Raw genomic sequence first — 27,230 nt, 5'->3', positions numbered from 1 at the left:
TTACTGTGGGAAAAGAAGCATACTTCCTCCCACTGGGTAGTCCAAGACAAAGAAGCCATCTCGCCATAAAGTAAATTTAGTTATAAGTCAAACGGGAGTATTAGTTTACGTTTTCAATAGGCTCTCACCGAAGTTCGAAGGCGGATGTGCAGCTTTACTTCCGCCCAATTTCTCCATGTCTGAACCAAAGGCCGGAAGTTTCACTTGCATTCTGGGTAGTGTAGTCAGGAAGGAGAATGGGCCCTACTAAATTCGTCTCGGAGGGGAGTAAGGCCAAAACGTAATTAAAAATAACTTGAAATAATTAGTTGTAGAGGGAATACCTGGTTAGGAAATGGTATTAAAATATATATCTTCTGAGGGGAATTCTTCTGAGGGTCTTCGTCCAGGTTTCTCCCTTTTGCTGCCGACCCCCGGACCCGTCTCCCCCCCTTCCCAGGCACAGATCTGACACTTCCGGCGAGCCTCTCGGGGCGTCGGAACGGCGGCGGCGGCTGTGGCTGTGGCTGCGAGGCTGAGCTGTAGGCTAGTTCTCACCGTAACCTTGCCTGGAAGAAGCGGCGTCTGCGAGGCGGAGGTGTCAGTCATGGTGAGCGCGGTCTGGCCTGGCTGAGGGTGGGGGCCGGGTCGGGCCTGGCGGGGCCGGGCGGGACGGCGGCGGAGCTGCGGAGTCACTTGACCTGGGCCGGGTGAGAGCCGGCCTTGGTCCGCGAATGGTCTCTGCGTGACTCGGCTTGTTCGAGGACTTGTCCGCCTTTGCTTTCAGCTGGACTCTTAGCTCCTCAAGGTGTCAAAAGAAACTTAGGTTTGTGCCCACCCGTGAGTCTCGCTAGTGTCAGGCGTATAGCAGGTTTTCAGTAACACGAAATTAATGGAAAGTTTGTTGGGGTTGAGGAGAAGATCGTTGGGGTTATACCCGTGGGCGGGGACATCCAGCTCTTGCCCCAGTTCAACGAGCTCCTGGTTCATGCCTCGGTCGTGTTCACGCCTTCGGATGTCGCTTTTTCCTACAGTCCCCTTATCACTTTACAGCAGCATGTTCTTAACACCATCAACTTATTTTAATAAAAACGAGGTTATGATTTTATCCTAATGTGTCAGAATCAAAACATAGGTCTACTCCCAAGTTCGTCCATTTAACAGACACATCGAATACCTAACATGTGCCAGGCAAAATGCTAGGGGATTATAAAGGATATAAGGGAAGCGGATTTGGCCCAGTGGTTAGGGCATCTGTCTACCACATGGGAGGTCCACGGTTCAAACCCTGGGCCTCCTTGACGCATGTGGAGCTGGCCCACGCGCAGTGCTGATGCGTGCAAGGAGTGTCGTGCCACGCAGGGGTGTCCCCGCGTAGGAGAGCCCCATGCGCAAGGAGTGCGCCCTGTAAGGAGAGCCGCCCAGCGCAACAGAAAGTGCAGCCTGCCCAGGAATGGCACCACACATGGAGAGCTGACACAACAAGATGACGCAACAAAAAGAAACACAGATTCCCGAGCCACTGACAACAGAAGCAGACAAAGAACACACAGCAAATAAACACAGAGAACAGACAACTGGGGTGGGGGGGGGGAAGGGGAGAGAAATCTTAAAAAATAAATAAATAAATAAATTAATTAATGAAAAGTGGAAAAATGCTCCAGGCAGAGGAAATAGCCCAGGCAGACTTGGGAGATTGTATGTCATTGAGCAAGTATCTTTGAGTTGTGGGAGAAGTCTGACCTTGATGCTGAGGATGGTGGGAGCCTCTGTGAGAGGTCAGGAAAGGAGCAACCTGGACACAAAATTTTGCATTTGGGGAAGATCGCACTTTCTAAAAATGGTAGAGACTAGATCTGAGGGATAAGGCTGGGTGTAGCAGAAATGGCTGAAACCCAGAGATTTTGAGACTGTGTTTCATGGGAAATGCATCAAGATTTTAGTACATTTTGCTCTTTGACTGACATTTACCACCCTGATGTATTTTGGTTTTTTTTTGATATGAAGAAATATCCCTTGACTCTGTCTAATGCCGGTCCCTCTTTTCTCCTTCCAGTTCTCTTTCAATATGTTTGACCACCCGATCCCACGGGTCTTCCAGAGCCGCTTCTCTACACAGTACCGCTGCTTCTCCGTGTCCATGCTAGCAGGGCCTAATGACAGGTCAGATGTGGAGAAAGGAGGGAAGAGTATGTGCTTGTTTTTATTTTGACTAGTAACCCTTCCTGCCCCAAAGCCTGCAAGGCTTGCAGCTTTCCCCAGTTTTACTGGTACACTAACCAGAAGCTAGTATTCCAGTGAAAATGTTGCTCGTCCCAGGCTTGCTTAGGGGGTAGGGGATGGGGGTGGCTAATTCTGATCAAATTACGGTTGGTAGCTATTTCATTTCCAGGAATAAATTACATTAAGTAAGATTCTTTAAGAAAGATCATGATGTAATTCTGGCTGCTATAAAATATTGTTTAGAACTTCTTTGGGGTATAATGGAAATTACATTTTGACTTTTGTTTCTGCATCTTTTTTTTTTTTTTTAATACTTTTTAAAATGTTCTTTCCACAGTAATCATGCCACCATCTGCCCTCGATCAACTCAGTAAGTATTTTCTAAGGGACTTGATAATTCAGACCAGCTGCAGCCCTTCCACTGTGAGGCGCTCTGGGAATGGAGGGACTGGCCTCAGGGCCCTCTGTCACCATTCTGCCACATTGGAAGCCACCCTGGGCGAATAGGGGGACACCCATTCCCACTGTGACTTCCAAGGGGCTTCCTAGCCTATCAGTAGCTTCCTGTCCCAGTTACCTTCCCTTGATTTGCTTTATTTAGAATTCTTAGGGAGGTCAGATGGAATCTGCTGTACCTCCTGTTTCTGAATGGAGCTTTGGTTGCCTGGTTCACTTGAACCTAAAGACAATGTGGCCCAATGGTGACGTTGCCCACCACCCGCCCCAACTCAGTCCAGAAGTCTGGGTTGCATTCCAGCATTGGGCCTCCTAAGCTCTGCAATCCTGGGTGTGCTACTGAGCCTCTGGGCCTTAGACTCCTCTTAGGTTAAAAAGGGGTCCTGGTGGGTGCCATGTCTGGGAAGATTTACCAAGGGCCTGGTTCTTTATAGGCATGGCCACTGCCATCTCAGGCCCCTCCCCCAGCATCCCAGGTCTACCAGGCTTTCCCACTTCTCAGTGCCAGCCCCCTCCTTTTCTGTCTCCTGAGCCAGGCCTGCCCCAGTCCTGATTGTTGGCCCCTAGTCCTCACCGACCACGGGGGCATGGAAGTTGCTGTGTCAAGACCGATGAGATCCCATATTCCCGGCCAGGGGTGCCAGGCACTTTGCTGCCCTGGCCCAGCTTCCTCCCTGACAGCGACCTCCTGTACCCCATTCTCAGGCACCAACCAACCTCATTGCCAGTGTCTCCTCCTGGTGTGCTCTTCACCCCAAGCCTTGGCTCCAGCTGCTGCCGTGGCTTGGAGTTCCCTGCCTTGCTGGGAGGAGCACCTAGAGTATTCACCCTGCCCAGTCCACGGCCCTTTCTGACGGCCCTGACCCCGCAGCACCAGCAGTGCCCTTGTTTATTTTCTTTCTCACCTTTCTAGGCTAGAAACATTTGGAGGCGAATGGATTTTGGCCAGCACCTGGTTGGCACTTGAATTACATATGAATAAGTTAAAAAAACAAACAAACTCACTTTTAAAAATGGCTGTTTAAGACAAGTCGTAAATCTAAGCCATGCTGTGTGACGGACTTATCAGACATTCTTGAGTTCCTGTCTGGGACACAGTGTTGTGCTCTAGCAGGCAGGGAGGGATTCCTGCCTGCCTGGAGACTCATGGGGTCTGGTGGGTGAGCAGACACCCAGGGGCTAAGAACCCCCTGGGAGTCTGGCTGCCTGCTGCAATGGTTTGAGCTGAGTGGGTGCCACGTGGGAGCTCAGGGAGGCTGCTTCCTGGGGGAGGCCTTGGGTTTCCTTCCTTTCTTACATACCCATGCCTAATATATACCTCCACTTTTTTTTTTCTAAGTAAACTTTATTTCAACTCCAAAAAATAAAATAACAGATCAAAGGCAGCTTAAATTATAAAAGAGCTACTCTAAAAAAATTCTGTCCAGGCACATTTATTTCATTTAATCCTAAAACCAAATTCATTTCTTTCTTCAGCATTCAGAAAGAATACATAAGTAAGCACGGATTGGTTAAATGACATGACCAAAATCTCCTTGTTAATGAAGAAAATGAAGGGGAAAAAATGCTGGATCATGTTCATATCAGAAAACTAAACCCCACATTCCCTCTCCTTTTTAGGCCGGCTCAACATTACCTACCCCATGCTGTTCAAACTGACTAACAAGAATTCAGACCGCATGACGCACTGTGGGGTGCTGGAGTTTGTCGCTGACGAGGGCATCTGCTACCTCCCACACTGGGTGAGTGCTGCCATCAGCCAGGGCCCTACCTGGCCCCACGAGCAGGACTGTCTAGGGCACAGGACCTCTCAGGCAGAGACGTCCCCCTGCATGAGTGCACATCTTGGCTCTCTGCAGCTTGGAGCAGGTGGCCAGGCTCCTGCCTACCCCGTGCATTTCTGTCAGACCAGAGGAAGGCAGGAGAAGTGCTGCGATCTGGACCTGTAGCATTCATCGGTCAGTCAGAGGAGTATGTCAGAGAGGGGTGACATCTAGTGTGCTGAGAGGCCCTGCGTTGGCTGTGGGCTTGGAAGCTGAGAAGCTCCCTCTCTGGCCATACCTTGCCGCCTCACAAAGGCATGGCCACCTCTCCCACTGGTCCCTATAGCAGTGATCACAAACGTATTTTTTGAGATAAGTATATGTGGTTGTTCTGAATATCTTCCACCCTCTTCTGCAGCAGGTAATTTGCCCCTGCCACCTGGGAGATGGATTCCCCCAGCCTACCCCCAGTCCGACTTTTCAGCCTAGACCCCAGGGCACTTCCTAAGGACTGGGCCCAGCTAGCTTTCCCCAACAGGAGCCCTCTCTGACCAAGCCTCCTGCTCCCAGCCTCTCCTGGGCAGTCTCCTTGCCTGGGTGTCCTTGGCCTGTGCAGTCTTGGTCCTATGGGAGCTTTTAGTCACGCCACAGAGCCTGGACCTGACTGGTTTCCCTCCTCAATGCCCCTCCTCTTCGTTGTGTCCCCGAGGCACTTGCACCCTCGCAGCACTTGCCATTCTCACCTAGGTGCGCCTTGATGAGTGGAGGCCGTGTCCTACTCACCTGGCAGAGCACCTGGTCACAGGAGCCATTCTAGGAGTGCTGCTTCCTCCCAGGCTGCTCTGGATCCACCGCAAGGCTTCTTGTGGCTGACGACCTATAGGAGCAAGCGGAGGTGGGGACACTTGAGGGACACTCTGTATTTCAAAGGAATTTTCTCTGACCCACAGTCTTGGAATCTGGGTGGCCATTTGTCCAAGTACCCAGACCACTTTGGACTGGAAAATGAATTGAATCCCTTTCACTGAGAAATATCCCATCCCCTGGGAAAGTGTCTGGGTAGGATGGAGCATAGAGCTAGCTTGGGGCAAGGGTAGGCAGCCTGGCCTGGCCCTAGCCCAGCCTTGCAGTTCTTGATGTGGTTAGGTGGTGGCCTGGGGCTTCCCAGCTGCTGAGCAGGGCCAGGCCCAAGGGGCTTCCGACTCCTGGAGGATGTATGAGTGTGTGTCTTCTGCCGGCTGGTGGGTGGATTCCATCCCACCAGGGGCTTCCCAGCTTCCACAGGGTGTCAGCCTTGAACAGGCACCAGCCCTTCCAGAACCTTGGGGCCTCACTGTTGCCCTGGCCTGAGGTGCTACAGCAGGGCACCCTGAGCGCAGAGGTGTCCCTGAACCCCAGTCCCCACCGTGCCAGCCCCATGGTGACTGCTGCAGGCCAGACCCCGAGCTGACTAGTGTGGCTTAGACTCTGGCCAGGGTCTGAACTTCTTGAATCAGCTACCATCTTCCTGCCTCAGGGGCCCTCTCAGGAGCCCTCGTCTCTCCCACAGGCCCAGTCGGACCCTGCCTATTTGGCCATCAGCAGGTTACCCAAGCATCCACTCTCTTGAGAGCCTCGTCCTGCTTGGTCATGCCTTGTTGTGACTGGGTCCTTCTTCCAGCCAAGGAAACCCCCTCTCCTCCCCTGGCCACGCCTCTGCTGGAGCTGGAGCTTAGCCTCCTTCCTTCATTAACAGAGTCCTTACAGAGGTCTGTGAGCATGGCCTGTCTGTTAACATGTCACTCTCCAGGGTGACCAGAACCTCCTAGTCACCAAATCCAGGCACCTTACCATCCTGCCCGGCCTGCCTGTGGCAGCTGACAGAGTGGCCACCCTCAGTTCCAAGTCTGGTCCCCATCTGACAGGCTTTCTTCCGTGATGGCATCTTCCCAAGTATGTGCCCTCTCCCCGCCCCCCCAACAGGCTTGTCCCGTGTGAACCTACCCTGCCTTCACTGTGGACTCTACTTCAGCACCACCCACTTTCCTGGGCCCAGCCTCACTTTCAGGTGCAGCCTCCTCATCTTGGCCTGTCTGGCCTCTCCAGATGTGTCCCTTCTTCTATCTACTTCCACCTAGGTTCTTAAAGTCGCCTTCTAACTCCTCAGGTCACGCTCCTGGGGTCACAGTGTTTTTCCAGCTCCTGCAGGTGTAATTCAGAGCCATTCAGTGTAGGGCAGGGGACTGGGTGGATATGAATGAAAACAACCTCAGCATGACTCGAATGGTGGAGGAAGGCTGGGGAGGGTGTATGGAGGCTATTCTAGGGCCTGCGTGGTTTCTTGTTTCTGGCCTCTGGCCTCTGAGCCTCTCATCTTCCCTGTGACCTCTGACCCTTGACCTTACTGCTATGTTCCTAGATCTCCAGGCTCTCCCAGGCCTTTGCAGAATGGTTTGCCAGAGATGTGTGGGAACTTCTTTCCCTTTTTTTTTATCATGCCCTGTAGACCACTCTGGTGTCTTGTCCCCACCCCTTGGTGTCCACTGTGGCAGCCATGCCACGTAGGCTCAGATGCGCCATGTACTGCCTCTTCCTACCTCAGCATGGCCCTCAAGCACAGGCAGCATGCCTTCCTTGGTGCCCAGGGCCTTCTCTGTGCCATGTAAGGTGCATGCCACAGAAGATTAGAGATATGGGGAGTGAGTGCCCTGAGGGCCTAGACTGGGTGCTAAAACCTGTACTTTCTACCCTGTTAGCAGGCAGCCCAGGAGGCCTATATCCCATAACCTCCTGGCAGGCCTGTACCTGCAACCTCCCGAGAGGCCTGTACCCACTACCTTCTGATGTTACCCAGGAGGCTGATGTCCCCTCACCTTCACAGCAGATGGTTAGAAGGCATCTGTCTACTTGTCAGCAGCCCAGCAGGGGCATCCTCACAGTACCCCTTCACTGCCTTGCTCACCTGTTCTTTCTGATACCATATCTGAAATCACTTGTCCCCAGGTACCCAGAGTAAGAGGCCATCAGAATATAAGACAGCCCACCCACGTATGGGAAGGTGACAGTAATGGTGGCCGTTTAATTTCTGGGTCGAGTCTTATGTCCCCTCCTTCTTCCTTTCCAGATGATGCAGAACTTGCTGTTGGAGGAAGGAGGCCTGGTCCAGGTGGAGAGCGTCAACCTTCAGGTGGCCACATATTCCAAGTTCCAGCCTCAGAGCCCCGACTTCCTGGACATCACCAACCCCAAAGCAGTGTATCCTTTGAAAGAAGAAGGAACCTTCTAGACAAAGCTGCCTGTGGCAGCTGCTGGACAGCAGGTGCTTTATTGACCATATGCCCATTTGGGCAATTGCTCATGTAGTAGTGATTGAAGTCATGACTGAAAATGGTGGCATTTGCCAGCAAGTCCACTGCAGTGGACCTGGGCCCTAGGCGAGTGCACTGGGTGCTCTGTGGGCCTCGCCTGGCTGCTTTCCTCACCTTCCTGGCAGGGGAAAGGGGAACCCATCTGGACACAAAGCCCAGTGTGCTGTGTTTCCTGGTGGAAGGAGGGACCTGCTCAGCTCTCTAACCCCAGGGCACTCTGCAACCCTGGGGGTCCCCCTGCTGCCATGAACTGCCAGTCAGCCTCAGTGTTGGCCCAGCCTCAGGACTGTTTTATTCCAGACCAGTGGCTTTCATTGATTTAGTACAGTGCTCTTTCTTGGCAAAGAAAGCAAAGGTTCTAGAGAGGTTTTTTTTTTTTTGGTTACAGAGATTTTTTTTTTTACATTCTCCTCTGAACTTAAGCCAGATGTGTATGCTTATAATTTAAGGAAGTAAGTGTGGGCACAGGAGGTGCCATGGGTAAACTAAGATCAAGGTCCTCTAGCTTGGACGCCCTATTTTGGTTTGTTGAGATGATGGTAGAGTGGTAATCTATTTATTTTTAAAATGAATATTCAAATTAAAGTGATTTATCAAACAGGCAGATAGAAAGTAAAATAAATAAATAAATCTGCCTCTACCCTCCCCACCTGCACAATCTCCCTGGGCCCTTTCCCAGGAGGAAGCTGCTGCTGACAGTGTCATGGAGGTGGACGGGCCCTCTGCTCATGGCTCAGCCATGGTGGCCCCTTTCTGTGCTGCAGCCTGGATCACCATCCTGGGTTCAGTTGTCTTTCAGAGCTCCGACTCAAGTTGCTCTGTTTAGTTGTTGGTGACCAGAAGTGAGGCCTGCCTCCATGGCCCTAAGCCCTTCCAATTTTCTGTGGGTGTTAACATGCATTGTGACATAGTTTGCCACAGAGCTGCTGGTACAAAGTACCAGAAAATGTTGGTACTTTTATAATAGGATTTTCATTTAGGGCAGACATTTACAGTTCTGATGCTGTGAAATAGCAAAATCAAGGCATCAGCAAGGGATGGTTTCTCTCCAAAATAGTTACTGGTAATCCTGATATCCTGTCACGTGGCACGGCAAGATGTCAGGTGATCTCTGCCAAGGTCCCTGCCTTCCTCTCTGGGCTCTCTGTCTTCCAGAGCCCAGCTATGGGCAATCAGGCATATGACTCATCTCTTCAGCCTTGAGCTGCTTCTTGGTTGCTTCATGCTTCAGTTTCAGATGCTAGTGATCCTTGAGTCTTCTCTGACACATGGCTACTCAAAATGGCAGAGCTCCCTTTTCAATATGTCTTCTCTGTGTTTCTGTTTAAATAAGGTACCAGTAAGAGGCCAGAGACCCAATCTGAGTCACACCTCACCAACATAGTCCAATCAAAAGTGATCTAATCAAGTAATCTAATCAAGGTGATCTAATGTAATCAAATCGTACCACACCCACAGGGATGGATTAGTTTAAGAAAAGAATTTTTTGGAATTCAGAAAAGAACTTCAGACTGTCACAGGGTCCAAAATAGTCATATTATTTTCAAAGACTATTTCAGTAGGCCCAGCTAAACACCTGGGAGCACATGGTAAAAGGAGGGTCCAGCTGAGGTCAACCTGATAGTCCCTGGTCATGCTCCCTGTTCTCACTAACAGTCTGGAAAAAGGCAGTTTAATATACAGCAGAGGTTAGGGCATGATGGGTCCAGGGGTGGGTGCCAGTTCCACCCTCAGGCACGGGGCTGGGTCTGACCACCTGTAAAGGGTGAGTGAGGACACTGCCTCTTCAGGCCACCAACAGGGCCCCCAAGGGGATAGAGTTGGCTGCAGCATCACAGAGGGCGCTCATACAACTCTTGTGACCCTAGATGTCTAACCTAGAGAAGTGAACCTGAACAGCCTTGCCCTTTCCACCTAGCAGTTAGGCTGTGCCTCATCGGGCTGTGCCATGTCACAGATGAACTCGAACCATGTTTTAAGTCTGACCTTTTATTTAAGGTAATTCTGTAAATCACTGAGGTTTATGTAGCTAAACTATTCCATGTGATTCATCGTGGTAGTTGGCTTTGCCATTTCCTTGCCTGAATGTAGTTTTGAAAAATCTATTTGCTTTTATAAAAAGGGCTTATAGGTTACAATTTCTTTTTGATTTTTTCTTTCTTAAGAACATACCCCTAAAGTTGGGTCACCAGCTCAAAAGATAGAAACAAGAAAAGTGCTAATTAAAGCATTTTTAATTTTGAGGACCTTTTTTTTAAGATTTGTTTATTTCTCTCCCCTTCTCCCCCCACCCCGGTTGTCTGTTCTCTGTGTCTATTTGCTGTGTGTTCTTCGTCCGCTTCTGTTGTTGTCAGCGGCACGGGAATCTGTGTTTCTTTCTGTTGCATCATCTTGTGTCAGCTCTCCGTGTGGGCGGCACCATTCTTAGGCAGGCTGCACTTTCTTTCACGCTGGGCGGCTTTCCTTATGGGGCGCTTTCCTTCCGCGTGGGGCTCCCCTATGCGGGGGACACCCCTGCATGGCATGGCACTCCTTGCGCGCATCAGCACTGTGCATGGGCAAGCTCCACACGGGTCAGGGAGGCCCGGGGTTTGAACCGCAGACCTCCCATGTGGTAGACGGACACCCTAACCACTGGGCCAAGTCCGCTTCCCCTTGAGGGCCTTTTAAGGGTACTGAGATATGATTCACTCAATCTTATTTTCTTCCATGCTCCCTTCGAATTTCTAAAAATCAACTTTACACAGTATAATTTGCAGACTGTAAAATAAACACAGGTGGCAAATTTGACCAATATGTACAACCTATGAACCCAGAATATTTCCTTCTTCTGAAAGGTCCGTTTTTGCCTCTTCCAAGCCATTCCCCACTCCCATGCTGGCCGCAGCAACCTCTGAGCTGCTTTCCATCTTTAGAAACTAGAATTGTCTTTGTTAGGGTTTCACATGAATTGTTTCCAATTTTGCCATATTTCCTTGACAGTATGTGTCTGCAGATTAGAAAACGCTCTGAGAAACTTTGCCTGTCTCACTACTGGGGATGTGATTGCCATCAACTACAATGAGAAGGTGAGCACCACGGCCCACAGCCCTCAGGGCCCAGAGTGCAGCTCACACCTAACAGGAGTCTACTGAAATGTCCCTTCTGGTTTTTGAAGGGGTTCCTTTTAAACAGGATATGCCTGGATTTTATAAACTAGCTGTTGCCTACTCTTTGCTTGTTAAAATCTTCATGAGTTCATATTCACAGCATTTTACTGATTCATTCAGCATCTCTTATTTGAGGATTAATTATATTTACAGATGTGTAAATTTGATGTTATTCATTTTAATAATACCTCTGTGTACCATGATGGTGCACATCTTAGTTTGCCTAAGTTTGCCAATGCAAAAATACCAGAAATGGGTTGGGTTTTATAAAGGATATTATTTGGGGTAAAAGCTTACCGTTCTAAGGCTGCAAAAATGTCCATATCAAGGCATCATAGAGATGCTTTCGCACCAGAGAAAGCTGGAGTTCTGCCACACGGTGAGGCAAGGTGGCAAGTCTGCCAGTCTCTCCTGGAGCTCAGCTGTGTGCGATCAGGCATGTCTCCCTGGGCCTCTTCTTGAGCCTTTCAGGACTTCTCTGTCTTTCTGCAGTTGTAGGCAAATCTGGAGTCCTCTCTTTCACATGGGTCAAAATGACAGAGTTCCCTTTTCTGTCTGTGTCTCTGTTTATATAAGGCGCCAGTAACTGGGTGAAGACCCAACCTGGGTCATGCCTCACTGACATAGTCCAGTCAAAAGTGATTTAATCAAATGATCTAATCAAAGGTCCCTTAATTGAATTTAATGCAATCAAAGGGCCCCACACTCACAGGGATGGATTAATTTAAAAACAATCCTTTCTGGGATTCACAAAACTTAAACCATCTTATCAGGCATGCTAGTTCTGCCCTGATTAAAAAAGATTTTCATTGCACCTGTAATCTGAACTAAGCCCTTTGTTGGGCTGTGGGAACCTACCCAGGAATAAACCATCCCAGGTTCTTGTCCTTGTACCACCTCTCCTTGAAGCAGGTGGACCCTCTCAGAGCTGTCCCACAGTGTTCTTTAGGGGCTGTGAGGCACCCTGGATGGGGAGCTTGACTTCACCTGGTAAGGGCCTCTGAGGATTTGGGAAGCCCATGGCCTCTTCCTATCTTCTTTGGTTTTCCCTTTGAGGCTTGTCTAGGCATGACTCTCCTGACCCAGGACTGCCAGGTCTGAGCTTATCTCACATCCTGGATTCCACACTCTTAGGTACATGGACCTAGGCCATTGAGCTGTGAAGTGGAATTCCATCTGTCGCTCTCCATTTCTTGTCTATGTCCATGCCTGGCTGACAGATGAGTTCCCATAATATTCAAAAAGACGTCCACTTTCTCATTACTATGGAAGCATGTCAGAGGGAAGATGTCGTTGGCAATCCTGCCCTGAGGCCATCCTACCCCAGGTGTGGAGTGGAGTGACACCGTGCCCCTTGTCTGCAGTGGTGGGTGACAATCGGCCCTCACGCACTGTTGCCAGGGCCTTCCCAAGGCCAGCTCTGGGCCCCTGAGGCCCTCCTCCTCTTCCCTCACAGCCATGCAGCAGGAGCCTGTGCTGTAGCCCATTCTGTCCTCCCAGGATCGAGAGTTCAGTTCCTTCCTAGGAATCCAGCTTGTTGTCCGATGGTGTCCTTGTACTTCAGTCATCTGATACTGATAATCTTTTTTTTCCCCCAGTTGTGTAGATTTATAGTCATGATTTCTGTTTTGTTTTTCATAAACTAAGAAATATTCTTGTTGCCTTTACCTTTATGGGGAAAATTTTAGGTATTATCTTCCTTAATTGTATACTCTAAATTTTCATAGTTCGTTACAGGCAGCCTTAACATTCGTGCTTTTAAAATTATGGTTTTAGTGGTAAATCTACTCTCAAATGGGTGGTAAAGGCTAATGTTATTTTTGTATTACAAGATAGAATAGACCATATAGATTAAACAGGAAAAAAAAGCCTAGAAAAGCACATTTGGACTTCACTTTTAGAAGTATAGAAGACTAGATACTCTAAAGGGCCCTTTTGTACTCTATAAAGTCCCTTCTGATAAAAATGTAGTTCAATTGGGATAAAACTTAAATGCATCATAAGAATATGGAAATATTCAAGAATCTCTCAGCATTGCAAGAATATAGGAAATATTCAAGAATCTCAGGGTTTCCTTGAGGGCAAATGGCTATATCAGTGCTTGGTGAGAGATCTGAATCAGATTTCCATGTTCAACTGGGACTCTCCCTCAAAGGGGCTAGACCTGAGACAGGATCACTGTCCAAGAGAAATCAGTCCAGATTCTCTGGGAGAAGCACCCTCAGTTGAGTTATGCCCTTGGCATGACTACAGATCAAACAAGCAACCTGGAACACCCAGTAAAACCACCAGATTTAGATACCTGAGGAAATCAGTACTGGAATTTTCAGTTACAAATATAAAATTGATGTATAAAATGTTTAAAGAAATAACAGAGTCATCAAATTGGGCAAACAACAAAAAACTGTCAAAAATAACCAGAGGGGTCTGAAAAGCAGTCAGAGTTCACAGATTCAACACTGCAGAAAAAAAGAATGAATGAAAGATAAATACAAAACAAATGACAGAATTCAGCCCAGAGGAACAAGGAGATGGAATATATGCAGTTTGAGATCTTGAAGGTAATGAGAAAGTCTAACAGATGTTCTGGGAAAAGCCCAGTGAGGGAAAGTGGAGGAGAGGCAATATTTTGCAAAGATAAAACTCAAAAGTGTGATCAACCTGTAGTCACAGGTAATCTATACCAAATGGGATGGATAAATAAGAAACTTCCTGGGTTAAAGGTAGAGTGTCTTTTAAAAGGCAGTGTCTAAATAGAACTCCATCTAGGAAAAGCCTCCCTTGAGGGATGGGCATAAAGCTAGCCCATCTGCCACAGCATTGTGACCATGAGAGGGGTGTGTGGCTGGGGGAGGGGCCAGGTACAAATGGTATGACCAGAGGAGCCAGTGGCAAGCACAGCCAATGGACAGCAACAGCCCCCAGTGCTGCCCCAAGACCTTCCCACTGATTTCTCTTCTCCCTCTCCCCAGATCTATGAGCTGCGGGTCATGGAGACCAAACCTGACAAGGCTGTGTCCATCATTGAGTGTGACATGAATGTGAGTTCCTTGATCCGGTTACAGGGAGCCCAGGCCTCAGGGAACAGTCATTGGTGGCCCCTACAGGCCAGCACCTCTGGGGGTAGGGGGTATCACATGGTCACTGGGACCCTTTGGGGGGAAAGAGGAGGAACACTGAGGAGGCCACTGACCTGGTATCGGTCTGAAGGCATGGGGGAGCCACCAGTTCAGAGGTGGTTAAATCCTCAGTGAGCTCACGTCTGTCCAGGAGTGGGTATCATTCTTAAAAACTAAGGAAGTCTCTGCTCAGCTTCCTGATTGGGAACAAGCTAATGACACATGGAACATCCTGGCTGGATCGCCAGGAAATGATGCCACACAACCAAGGCCAGGCCCAAAAGGTTGCATACCATCTGGTTCCATTTGTGTAACCTTCTTGAAATGACAACATTTTACACATGGAAGGTAGATAAGTGATTTCCAGGGGTTAGGGAGGGGGTATGATTATAAATGGACAAAACAAGGGGTCCTGTGGTATTGGAACTGTTCAACATTCAGCTGGCAGTGGATGCATGGACCCACCCTGGTGAAAAAGTTACATAGAACTTGACGTCTGCACATGTGAGTAATGTGACACTGGGGGAATCTGAATAAGATAAGTGGATTGTGGCAATGTTAATACCCTGGTGTTGATAGTATAATTTTGTGAAATGTTGTCATCTGGGGAAACGGGGCAAAGTGTACAAGGGATCTTTCTATTATTTCTTAAAATTGCATCTGATCTACAATGGTCCCAGTTACACATGAGGAAGCCTAAGTGTGCCTGGGTCTCAAGGTTTTACTTTCATCTTGGAAACACAGGTGGATTTCGATGCTCCACTGGGCTACAAAGAACCTGAAAGACAAGTCCCACACGAAGAGTCGACAGTAAGTCATTTCTCCAGGGTCCCTTCATGGCCCATGGCGTGCTGTGCCTTTTCACATCAGGGCATGTCTTCATGAATGTGTTCTGGTACCTGGCTTCTGGTTTGCCTCTGCTGGTGCTGGCACAGTCATGTGTCCCACTTCTCTCCCAGACCCGCACCCCAGGGGCAATGGTGTGTCTTAGCTATTAGGGTACAGGAACAGCAATAGAAACAGGAGGCTCCAGGGGAAAGCTGGGATCTCCCCTGCTGAGCAGCTCACCTCCTGTTTTTTCTTATCCCTGTCAGGAAGGTGAAGCTGATCACAGTGGCTATACCGGAGAGCTGGGCTTCCGCGTGAGTAACAGGCCACACGTTTTGTTTCCTTGGTTCCAGCATGCTGTCTGCTTCTCAGACCCAGGGCATCCACTTCAGGGCCTTGCTTGTCCTGCACTATTAGACATCAGTAGGGTTTCTTCCCTGTGGGTATCTGTGCACACATTTATCTGGTTCTTTCTGAGGCTCTCAGCCTTTTACAGCCATTCTCCTATAATCTTCCTGCTAGCCATAAACTTTTCTATTTCTTTTGATTCAGTTAGATTTACCAAATATTAATCATATTTGCTTTCTCTTTCTCTCAAAACATGTTCTCTTTTTTTTTTTTTCTTTCACTTTCATCATCTGAAAGTACGCTGCATTCAGACTCCTTGGGAAATGGGTGCAGGCTGGTGTGCAGGGCACTGGGTGCTGGGAGGCAGTGGAGGGGCAGGACTGGGCAGGCGGAGAAGCCAAGCCATGGTCCAACCACAAGTGAGATCTTAGCCACACATGGGGTGCTCTGTCTTGTGCAGCCTGTGGAGGCCAAGGGGCCAGGCCCTTCAACCGCTCATTGGCTGCAGGGAGCCCCTGGGTGGGGCTGTAACTGTGAGCCAGGCGCTCTCTTCAGCTCAGGAGAGTCTTCTGAGAAGCGCTGAAGAGAGCTGTTGGCTGCCACTTGCAGGGGTGTGGTGCTTCAGTCCCGAGAGGGGGGTATGTGCAGCACGCCCCAGCACCCAGCCTTGCCACACAGTTTCACAGTGACGGGCACAGGTGCTCTCAGGGCTGTGTACACAGAAGCTCTCCCTTCACCTGTCTAGGCCTTCTCTGGCTCCGGAAACCGACTGGATGGAAAGAAGAAAGGCGTGGAGCCCAGCCCTTCCCCAATCAAGCCTGGAGACATTAAAAGGTGGGTCTGCCCTGACTGCTCCTGCCAGAAGTTTTACCATTATCCATCGAGGGTCTGCGCCAGACCCCGGGGGCAGGGCAGCCTCCCTTCTACTCTGGAGACAGCCTGGCTTGGTTTGACGTTTATTAGTGTGCCAGGGCTGCTAAACAAGCACCACATACTGCGGGGCTTGAACAAGAGGACCTTATTCTGTCACACAATCGTGGAGACCATAAGTTCAGTCTCTATGTGTTGGCAAGGCCCTCCTTTCTCCGAAGCCTGGAACATTTTGGTAGTGGCTGGCCGGCGATCCAGAATTCATTTTCTGCCTCTGCCATGTGGCCCTCCAAATTCCACATCCAGATTCTTTTCCTCTGCTCCTTAGGCCCACAGTCTTATTGGATCAAGGCCCACCAATTCTCTGGTTCTGATTCTGGTCCCACTTCAACTAATAGGATCTTTGAAGATCTCATTTACAAATGAGATCTTATTCACAGGACCAGTGTATTAGTCAGCCAAAGGGGTGCTGATGCAAAATACCAGAAATTGGTTGGTTTTATAAAGGGTATTTATTTGGGGTAGGAGCTTACAAATACCAGGCCGTAAAGCATAAGTTACTTCCCTCACCAAAGTCTTATTTGGAACAAGATGGCTGCTGACGTCTGCAAGGGTTCAGGCTTCCTGGGTTCCTACGTTCCTGGGGCTTGCTTTTCTCTGGCTTCAAGTTTCCTTTCTTCCTTGGGCTGGCTTCTCTTTCCTCTGCGTGCTGACTTCCCAGGGCTCCAGTTTAAGTTTTCAGCATCAAACTCCAAAATCAAAACTCCAACATTAAAAGCCCTCAACTCTGTTCTTTGCCAAGCCTTTTATCTGTGAGTCCCCACTGACTCAACGCTCTAATCATAACTCAGTCATGCCCAGGTACAGATCAGATTACAAGCATAATCCAGTATTTCTTTTTGGAATTCATCAATTATATCAAACTGTTACAACCAGGCTTAGAACTTGAACATACTTTTATGGGGAACATGATTCAGTCCATATCAAGGCTGTTGGGGCGACCTGAAAGCCATCCCACCCACCCTCCTTTGAGGGGTGGAGAAAGTCGTTTCACCCATCACAGGTCAGCGTTTCCCAGGGAAAGTGTGTCAGGCCTTCTCTATCCACTGATCCTCCCTGCCGCTCACCTGGATCCTTCAGTCCTGCCTCTCTGAACCTCCATGTCAGCCACTGCCTCCTCTCAGGGGTTCCTTAGGTGCCACCTGATCACACCTCTCTCCTATTTAAAACCCTCCTGGCTCCTGTTCCTTAACCTACCTGTTTTCTTGTTATGTGACTTCCAATAATTGGGGGCCTGTATTAGTCAGCCAAAGGGGTGCTGATGCAAAGTACTAGAAATCTGTTGGGTTTTATAAAGGATATTTATTTAGGATAGAAGCTTAAAGTTACCAGACTATAAAGTGTAAGTTACTTCCCTCACCAAAATCTGTTACCACATGTTAGAGCAAGATGACTGCCGGCCTTCAGCCTTCCTCTTCCTCTTCCAGGCTCTGTGGTCCCAGCTTCTTCCAATATGAGCTGTAGGCTGGGTTAAGTTTAGTCCTTCTCCAGGGGCTCATTTCTCTCCAGGCTCAATTGCTCTGTTCTCTCCACAAGGTCAGCTGTAAAATGTCAGATGAACAGCTTGCCTCTCTTTCCAGGGCTTCTGCCCTGTGTCTAATAGAGCCTTCTCTCTTCCTCTGTGTTCTCCTGTGTGTTTACTTCCTGGGGCTGTAGCTCCAATACTCTTTACTCATCTGCTTTGTTGTTTTCTCTGTGAGTCCCCAACCACCAATGGGGTAGGGATTCAGCATTCTACTAATGTGGCCCAATCAAACCCTAATCATAATTTAATCAAGTAAAAGTGAAACCTCTGAAGTTAATACAATCTAATCTAATACATCTAGAGGAACAGACCAATTTATAAACATAATCCACTATCTCTTTTTGGAAGTCATAAACAATATCAAACTGCTAAAGGGCCTCAACTCCATGTCCCTGAAACCAGGCGAAAGCTCTGCCTCACTAGGTTTGTTTCTGTCACTGGGTCCAGGGACCCTCTTAGCAGTTTCCTCCTCCAGTGGCCATCATACTGGTGGTAGGGATGGGGGGCCTTAGAGCAGAATGAGAATGCTAGGAAGAGGGTGTTTTAGTTTACCAAAGGGCCACCAATGCAGAGTACCAGAAAAGGGGATTTATCTGGGGGAAAAGCTTACAGTACCAAAGGCCATGGAAAGCCCAAACCAAGGCACCATCAGAGATGTTTTCTTACCAAACAAAGCCAGCTACATACCTTATATCCTGGCATGTTGCCATGTGGTGAAGCATCATGGCTGCCAATCTCTACCAAAGTCTCAGCCTTCCCCTCTGGGCTCACTCTTTCCTTTTGAGCTGTTCTATGGGCCCAGCCTCTTGGGGCTTCCTGCTTAAGCCATCCTCCCTCTTACATCACAGAATCAAACATGGCGGCTTCCTTTGTCTCTGCATATCTGTTTATTTCAGACCCAGCAAAGGGGCGGAGACTCAGCCTGAGCCATGCCTCACTGATGTAGTCCAATCAAACACCCTAAATCAATCTTCCAACTAATCTTATCAAAGGACCCGCAACTGAATTAAATGCAGTCAAAGGGTATCACACTCAGAAGAATAGATCAGTTTACAAACAAAATCTTTCTCTTTTGGGGATTCAAAAAGTAATCTCAAACTGCCATAGGGGGATTCACCCATTCTCTCAAGGAGTAAAATGTAAGGTTTAGTGGGAGTCCAGCCATTTAATTTAGGAGGTTTGTGAGGACATGGGGAGGACACTGAGGCCCTCTCCGTCCTGGGATGGCACCAGCACCTGAGCAGGCCCAGAGCCCACAGGCTCTTGCCCCGTACCCTGCACTTAGACCAACTTCCTGGTAGGGTGCTGGGAGCTCCCAAGGCCAGGTAGGTTCAGTGCACCCTTCAAATGAGAGTTACCAAGAGGACATGCGCCTTCTCCAGCTCACCCTCCTTCTGGTCATCCAGAGTGAAGTTCTTTTTCCCGGAACTGATATTTCTCCTCTTCTTTACAGAGGGATTCCCAATTATGAGTTTAAACTTGGTAAGATCACTTTTATCAGAAATTCACGTCCACTGGTCAAAAAAGTTGAAGAGGTGAGTGTATTTCATGGGTCATGAGATGTTTCACCTGCCTAGCGGTGACTGGGGAATTTCTTATTATTCTCAGGGAGGGTGTTTTTAAGGTTTTTCCCCCATATCTGAGGGCCCTCCTCTTCCTGGTCTCCTGATTTCCCTTCAAGGCCGTGGGGTGTATACAGGCTCTGAGGCCGTGCAGGGTAGGGGATCTGGAGTGCCCACTGCCCTGCCCTGGGACTGACACCAGGCTCTGTTAGCAAAGGGCTGGATGCCCTGCGTAGCCTCCCCTTCTGTTCTTGACTTTTCCAGAGAGTTCTTGTTGTGGGTCACTGCCCAAGAGCCTTGAGTACCCGGTCTCTGTGGGCAGCACCTTCTAGCCAAGTGCAATGGTTGTAGGATGAGGACAGTGTGGGCTGAATGTGTGCAGACACGAGTGCTTTGGGGTCACCTGGGTTCAGCCCAGCATCTGGCGTATGCTGCGGTTGTGGGGTTAGGCACCCAGGTGTAGGTGTGCTGGCTCCCAGTGCACAGCGGGAGACTGAAGTGCAGAGCATTTGAGCTTTCCAGGATCCTAGAGGGCAATGAGGCAGCAGGCAGTTGGTGCCAAGGTCAGGCCTGTCCACTGCAATTGGGTATGGTATCAGGGGCACCTAGCAGTGGTAACAGTAATACAGTTAATGCCCACAGAGCCTCAGTAGGTGCAGCACTCCTCTAAACCCTCATTCCAGCTCTTCAAGGCAGGTGCTGTGCCTGTCTGCACATTCATAGGTAAAAGCACAGAGGTGCACAGAGGTGAGAACCTGCAGAGTCCCTGACCACCACACCACCCACTTTACTGCCACTGTCTTCAGAAATGGCCTCTGCTAAATGGCCTCCCTCAACCCAGGGAACCTCCTATGATCCAAAGGAAGGTCACATGCAGGTAGCAGGGGAAGGTGGCAAGCCAGAGGTTCCAGGGTGCTAGGAATTTATCCATATAACCCAGCATGCCCTCCTGTCGTCCTGCTTTCCCACTATGACTGGGCTTGGACACTTAAGGGGACATGTATTTTTAGAACTTCAGTTCTCCAACACATTTTTCTCCTGCCTTCTCCTTTGAAAGGCGTGGATGTGGGACTCTGGGAATAAGGCCAGGAGCCAATGTGCTTTATGCCTGTAAGGGGCCACAATTCCTGGTTGCACGGCCATGGCCAGCCCCTCCCAACCACGAACTCCTTCCTCCCTTGGTATTCGGGGTGGCAGGGGGCGGAGACCACTGTGCCATCTGTATACCCCAGCCCCACTCACAGCCAGTTCTGGCCTGAATGTGGTGGTGGCCTTCTAGGCAAGAGGTATAGGCATGCTGGAGCAGTCAGACCTCCCCTCTGGCTCCTTCTCAAGGCGCTCCCCATTTCTATGCCATCTGTGGGCCTGGTTCACCAAAAGCCAGAAGCCCTGGCTCAGGCCCGGAAGCCTCTGCTGGGTGCCCTCCTTGACACCTGGAGCGGCACAGCTAAGTCTGTGTTTCATGTAAGCAAATACTTAAGAAGAAATATACATTAAAGATGAGACTGAAGATCGAAGTAGAGCTCCCCTCCCTCCTGAAGTGCCACTAAATCTGTAATAAAAGGCAATAAGGTAATGAAAACAGCAGCAGAGGAGGACTCTGCAGTGACGTTTGGGGAGCCTCAGAAGAGGGCAAGCAGTCATTGACTGAACAGACCATAGCAAGCTGACTCCTCAGCTGGCCACTGGGAAACCCAAGGAGCAATTGGACTTAAGAGTATCATGCTCCCAAAAGCACCTCTGGAAATGACGGATTGCCAGTGGATTGCCAGTACCCCTCCTTTACCTTGCTCATAAGGGCTGCACCTCCTCCACTCTGGGAGAAGGCTGGAGGTTCCTCTTCTGGAAGGGCCATAATGGAGGGCCTGAGAGGGGGGCCATTCAATCCCTCAGGCACAGCAGGGGCAGGACCGAAGTGAAGAGAGGGAGTTAAGAACCACATGCGTCCTGAATGGGGACAGCCTGGGGGCTCTTCCTCCACTTGGTCCCCAGCAATGGCAGCCAAGCACACCCACTGCACTTCGGAAGGTGAAGGAACTTTCTCTGGATGGTTTAGTGTGCCCACAAGAAAAGATCTAAACATACTCAGCAACAGTAAGGTTCCTTGAGGTCATGTCCTGGCCAGCTCACCTCAGCGAGGACCATGAAGTTTCCAGTGCCAGCATACAAAAAGTAAGATTTCTAGAAAGAAAATGGATAATCCAAAGGGACAGAAGCAATTTCCCCAAAATGAAGAGCATGAGATTGCCAATTGAAAGGGCCCAGTGAGTACTCAGCACAATGGATGCAAACTGCCCTATGCTGTGGCAAAGGAAAGATGCTAAAGCTTCCCAAGGGAGGAAGGAGGCTTTCCACGGATCAGCCTCTTAGCAGGACACAGGAAGCAAGAAGATATGGAGCAGTGTCTTCACAGTTCTGAGGGGAGATTTTTTCAGTCCATACCAACCAAGCTACCAATGACAGTTTGAGAGTAGAAAAGAAATATTTTCAGATGTGAAAGAGCTCACAAAAAGATGCTTCTCATGCACCCTTTCTGGGAGCTATGGGAGGATGTCCCCCATTAAAATGAAGGAATGAGGCAGAAATTGGAAATAGTGAGTCCCCAGAACCACAGGTAGCGTCTAGAACACTACCAGCCCAGAAGCCCCAGGAGACATAACATCTTAAAGCAAATGGAATTGGTAGCTTGCTGTTGTGACTGAGCAAAGCAGGGATTCTCTCCCATGTGCTCAAATGACGAATTCCTGAGATGCCAGGGTTTCAAAGAGAGAAAGAGTTTATTTGCTAAGGGCAAAGCATGAAATCAGATGACCTAAAATCTGTCTAAGGTTTTATCGATTCAAACAGGGAAGGTGGAGTTGTTACCATTTCAATAGCAAGTAGGGCAGAATGGGTGTAGCTCAGTGGTTGAGCACCTGCTTCCCATGTATGAGGTCCTGGGTGCACTCCCCAATACCTCCTTTAAAAAAAAAGGTAGAAACAAGGGTTGGGATTAAGCTAAAAATAACCATCACAATGGTAAGTGTAAACAAGAACTAGAATTAGACTAAGATAACCATTATCAAAGATCAAGCCACCCGGTTCTAACTGAGTGAGTTTCCATAATTTCAGATATTCACTTTTGGCTATTCTACAATATATTAGAAAGAGGAGGGGGGAAAAATCTGTATAGTGATTCAGTTATTATAGTCATTTGTTAATTCTTAACTCTTTGTTACACTGTGACTTAAGATAGGAGAAAAGCAAAGACAGACATGTTAAGAGTTCAGGACAAATCAGCCTCTCCCTGCTGTTGGCAGAAGAATTTGGAAGAATGTTTCTCAGGGATGGTTAGTATATGTTAAAAGCCTTAAAACTATGTACATACTTAGCCAGGAATATGTTTTGCTCACCACAGCAATTTAAAATCCTGAAAACTGGCCCAATCAAGATGGTGGAGTAAGACGCTTCAGGGCTTCACCCCCAACAGAGGCTTTGAACAACCAGCAAGAACTGGCTGATGCATCTTTCTCAAAAGTCTTCCGAAAACATTTAAAGGACTGCAATAATAGGGCAAGCACCAAATCACAATAAAGGCCACTTAAAAAATGGATATTAGTTTCTTAGGCTGCTTAAGCAAACACCATGAAATTGGTTGGCTGAAACAGTGGGGATTTATTAGCTTATGGTTTGGAGACTAAAAGAAAGTTCAAAATCAAGCCATCATAACAATGATGCTTTCTCCCCGAAGACTGGCTTTCTGGGCCTGGCTGCTGGTGATTATTGGTCTTTAGTTCATCACACAGCAAAGCACAGGTGGCATCTCCTGGTCTCTCCCTTCTCTTCTGGGTTCTGTTGATTTCAGCTTATGGATGCTTCCTCTGTGACTTTTTCTCTCTACCTCTGAATTTCATTCTCTTCTTATATATGACTCCAGTAATAGGATTAAGACCCATCCTGACTGAGGTGGGTTAAACCATAACTGACCTACCCTCATCAAAAGTCCTAGTTACAATGGGTTCGCACCCACAGGAATAAATTAGGTTTAAGAACAAGAAATTGAGGTATGCATTGCCAGGGTGGGAAGTTAATGCCTAATGGGTATAGGGTGTCTCTTTGGGGAGATGGGAAAGTTACACTAGTGGAAGGTGGTGGGGGTACTCCAGCATTGTGAATGTGATTAATCCCACTGCATGGTAAGGCTTGGGTGTGGCTGAGATGGGAATGTTTATATTGTATATAAGCTTCCACAATTTAAAAAGAAAAAGGAATTAAAGAGATAATGCCAGTTAAACATAATACATGATCCTAGATGGGATCTAGCAAAGGAAGACAACAGGCTCATTACTGGGACATTTGAAGAAAGGGGAAGATAGACTAAAGTTTCTATCAATGTTAAATTTCCTGAACTTGATAACTGCACAGTAGGTAGTTCCATAAGTGAATATCCTTGGTCTTACGAAATGTACATGGCAACATTAAGTAAGTGTTCAGGGTGCATGATGTATAAAACCTACACTCAAGTGTTCAGAAAATGAATTGACAGATAAATAGATGGATAGAATGACTTGGAAATGTGGGAAAATGTTAAAATTGGAGGAGCTGGGTACTAGGTGTGTGTAGGGGGTAAGGGTGTGTTGGAATTCTCTATATGGCATTATTTTAGCTTGCCAAAGGGCTGCCAATGCAGAGTATCAGAAATGGATTGGTTTTATAAAGGATATTACAGCTCCATGACTGTGAAAAATTCAAATCAAGGCACTGTAAGAGATGCTTTCTTACTAAAGTCAGCTACTGTCCATCTGGTGTGGTGCCATGTGGTGAAGCAAGAAGGCTGCTGCAAGGTCTCTGCCTTTCTACAGCTATAGGCAAACCTGGCATAGGGCTTGTCTCTTACCAGGCATCTTCTCTCAGTCTTGGTGGCCCAGCTCTTTGAGCCTCTCAGGAACTTGATTTCCTGCAGTCCCCTCTGTCACACTGCAGAATCAAATATGGCAGCTCCCTTTTGCTCTCTGTCTCTGTGTATGTTTATATCAGCCCCAGGAAGAGGGTGGAGACTCCACCTGAGTCTTGCCTCACTGACAGCCCAATCATATGCCCTAAATTGATCTTACCAAGTAATCTAATCAAAGGTCCCTCATCTGAATTTAATGCAGTCAAATGGTATCACATCCCCAGGAATAGATTAGTTTAAAAAGCTTTATCTTTTTGGGATTCATAAAATAATTTCAAGCTGCCACAGGTTTGTATTATTTTTGTAACTGTCCTGTAAGTTTGAAATTATTTCAAAATAAAAGGTTAAGAAAAATATCCTGAAGCCCTGCAAGTAATGTGAATGCTCAATGGTAGAAAGCTGGCTCTCCCATAGGATGCCATTCTCTGTAGCCTCTAGAATACATTGGATAAGAAATTATGGGCTTGAGACTGAGGAAAAATAGTGAGGAAATATACCATATACAGAGAGTGATTGGAAATCTTATTTTTGGATGGTGAGTTATGGGTGATTTCTATTTTCTTGGTGCATTCTGTAGCTTTTTCCTTTTTTCTTTTTCCTCCCTGCATTCTGTAGCTTTTTATATTGAAAATGTGATGTATTTTTAAAAGGATACACACTCAACCTGAGACTTTGGGCTATAGGAGGCTCATAGCTATGAAGCTGGGATTTTGTTTCTCAATTCAGTATAATGTTTATATTTCAAAGTTTTTTTTTTATGAAATTTGGGAAAAAATGGAAAATGGATAGATACATGAGTCCACAGAATAAGCATTTATTATAAGGTCCCAAGGATTTTCTGAAAACTGTTTTATCTTCACACTTAGGATGAAGCTGGTGGCAGATTCGTCGCTTTCTCTGGAGAAGGACAGTCGTTGCGTAAAAAGGGAAGAAAACCTTAAAGTAGGGGCTATTGGTTGATTGGAAAATAAAATAATCACTTGCAACACCCTGGCTTTTAGTTACTGGCTCTTGACAGGGATGAGCCTGTCATTAAGAATGCTGTTACTTGAGGTTTGTTTAGAGTTACCTAAGGACTCGCAAATTTGACCTGGAACTGTATCTGCTTGATTTTGAGAAAGAGAAAGCTGTCTTTGAGATCCGTAGACGGGCGCTTTCTTGCCACTCCGTGCTTTCAGTCTGCTGGGGGTCCTCTGGCTCAGTGGAGCAGGGTTCCCTTATTACTGATAATACCAGTGGAGGAGGATGCATTTTTCGGACTTGAAATCTTTTTTTTTCATTATCCTTTCTTTTTTCGAGGCCAATTGCTTAGATGTTGCATTTGGCCTAGAAAAAAGTGGTTTATAGACATACATGCTTTATAAATAGTGGTTATCCTGCTACTCTGGCTACAATTTAAGCATTTGAGAAAGGGTGTTTATTTTGCATATTGATTTTTTAAAAAAAAACTGATCTGAATGAGTGCTCACTTCTATTATTTCATAATAGAAATAACTGTGGCTCCTTAATGAACCCGTTCTGTAATAAAACTGCCTTATGGTGATACACAAATGAGTATTTGAATAACAAAATGATAAAGATCTCATTCCCTTCTTCTGTCCCAATTTTAATGTACTAAGTTATCTTAAGTTCTACTGGCTTGTTTATACGTTTGCTTAGTAGTAATTTGGTCTCAGATTTTCACTTTCTAAAATGTGGGATCTTTTGACATACTAATCTAATTATTTTAATCTCTTCTATTCCTTGAAAATAATTCTAAATTAAGAATTCCTAATAAAAACAGGCAATGACTAAAACCTGGATTGCCTTTCAATGTTTGATTATATAAGAATATGGATTGCTGGTTGGGCCACTGACCAGGCACTGAGGTACAAGTGCTCCACATCACAACCTGCCCTTGGAAAAGTGCTCCTGTGGGGTTCCTCCTGAAGAATGTAGGAAGAATTGTGGTCCTCTAACCCAGAAGAACTGGGGTAGGAATGTCCAGCAGGGCCCCATCTGTGTGCCAGGACTTGTCATGCTTATAAGCAGAGGATTCTGTATCTGGACAGGGCACCTCCCAACACTCAGGAGGAGAGGCCACTACCAATAAGTCTACCCTATCCTTAGAAGAACATGCATCTGGGAAGCGGACTTGGCCCAGTGGTTAGGGCGTCCTTCAAACCCCTGTTCAAACCGTGGTTCAAACCCCCGGGCCTCCTTGACCCATATGGAGCTGGCTCATGCACAGTGCTGATGTGCACAAGGAGTGCCCTGCCAGGCAGGGGTGTCCCCCCCTTGTAGGGGAGCTCCATGCCCAAGGAGTACGCCCTGTAAGGAGAGCCGCCCAGCGCGAAAGAAAGTGCAGCCTGCCCAGGAATGGTGCCGCACACACAGAGAGCTGACACAACAAGATGACGCAACAAAAAGAAACACAGATTCCCATGAGGCTGACAGCAACAGAAGCAGACAAGGAGAACGCAGCAAATCGACACAGAACACAGACAACCGGGGCGGGGGGGGGGGGGGGGGGGGCGGGAGGGGAGAGAAATCTTAAAAAAAAAAAAAAAAATAAGAACATGCATCTGTGAGTGTGCTTATCATCAGGGCTTGCCCTCTGACCAAAACCATGACCACAGGTGTCAGGACCATTGGCCATGCAGATGGTTTGGGAAGGCAGCAAGTACCACTGTGACCTACCTGGCCCTCTATCTAAGCTATCTCGGTTTCCCTGCAGATGTAGCGCCCTCCTGGGTGAATTGGCAGCCTCCACCTGCAGGATCCGATTGGCCGATATAGGGCTAAACAAGGGAGTCCCTGTACAAGTCCCTGGGTTTGTGTCTTCCCTGAGCAACACCTATTGTGTTTACAAGGAAAATTCTGGTCCTTGTTTGGGCCCCGACGTTGGACCTCCTGGTGGAAGCATGAATGATGCACAGCGGGGCCCCTGAGCATTAGTCCTGGTTGAAACTGCTGGACCTTGGCCGGGAAACTGTGTCTCAGGCCCCGCCTGTGTCAGCCACGCCGGAAGTGCGGCCTCTAATAAGAACGCAGCTTTCTGCGCTCACCTCCAGAGAGTCTGAACCGGC

The 27,230-nt window shown here is 47.9% G+C and overlaps 1 protein-coding gene across 2 annotated transcripts; it reads left to right on the top strand.

Moving 5' to 3' along the window:
* Nucleotides 1-208: 208 nt before the first annotated feature.
* UFD1 (ubiquitin recognition factor in ER associated degradation 1) lies at nt 209-25,958 on the top strand. Of its 2 annotated transcripts, none has more exons than XM_058281819.2 (12): nt 209-589; nt 2,036-2,142; nt 2,540-2,572; nt 4,279-4,400; nt 7,525-7,655; nt 10,764-10,836; nt 13,890-13,958; nt 14,781-14,846; nt 15,131-15,178; nt 15,958-16,046; nt 19,121-19,202; nt 25,029-25,958. In XM_058281819.2, the coding sequence occupies exons 2-12, from the start codon at nt 2,136-2,138 to the stop codon at nt 25,101-25,103; spliced, it is 795 nt and encodes a 264-aa protein (XP_058137802.1). In that variant the 5' UTR covers nt 209-589; nt 2,036-2,135; the 3' UTR covers nt 25,104-25,958. The 2 variants fall into 2 exon arrangements, with proteins under 2 accessions (XP_058137802.1, XP_004481007.2); XM_004480950.5 differs by having other exon boundaries at nt 465-589; nt 2,036-2,168.
* Nucleotides 25,959-27,230: the final 1,272 nt, after the last annotated feature.

This window comes from Dasypus novemcinctus, chromosome 19 (assembly GCF_030445035.2).
Source record: "Dasypus novemcinctus isolate mDasNov1 chromosome 19, mDasNov1.1.hap2, whole genome shotgun sequence".
In the NCBI taxonomy this organism is placed as follows: Eukaryota; Metazoa; Chordata; class Mammalia; order Cingulata; family Dasypodidae; genus Dasypus; species Dasypus novemcinctus.
The sequence above is the reverse complement of the archived record's forward strand: the minus strand, read 5'-3'. Positions and strand labels throughout refer to the sequence as shown.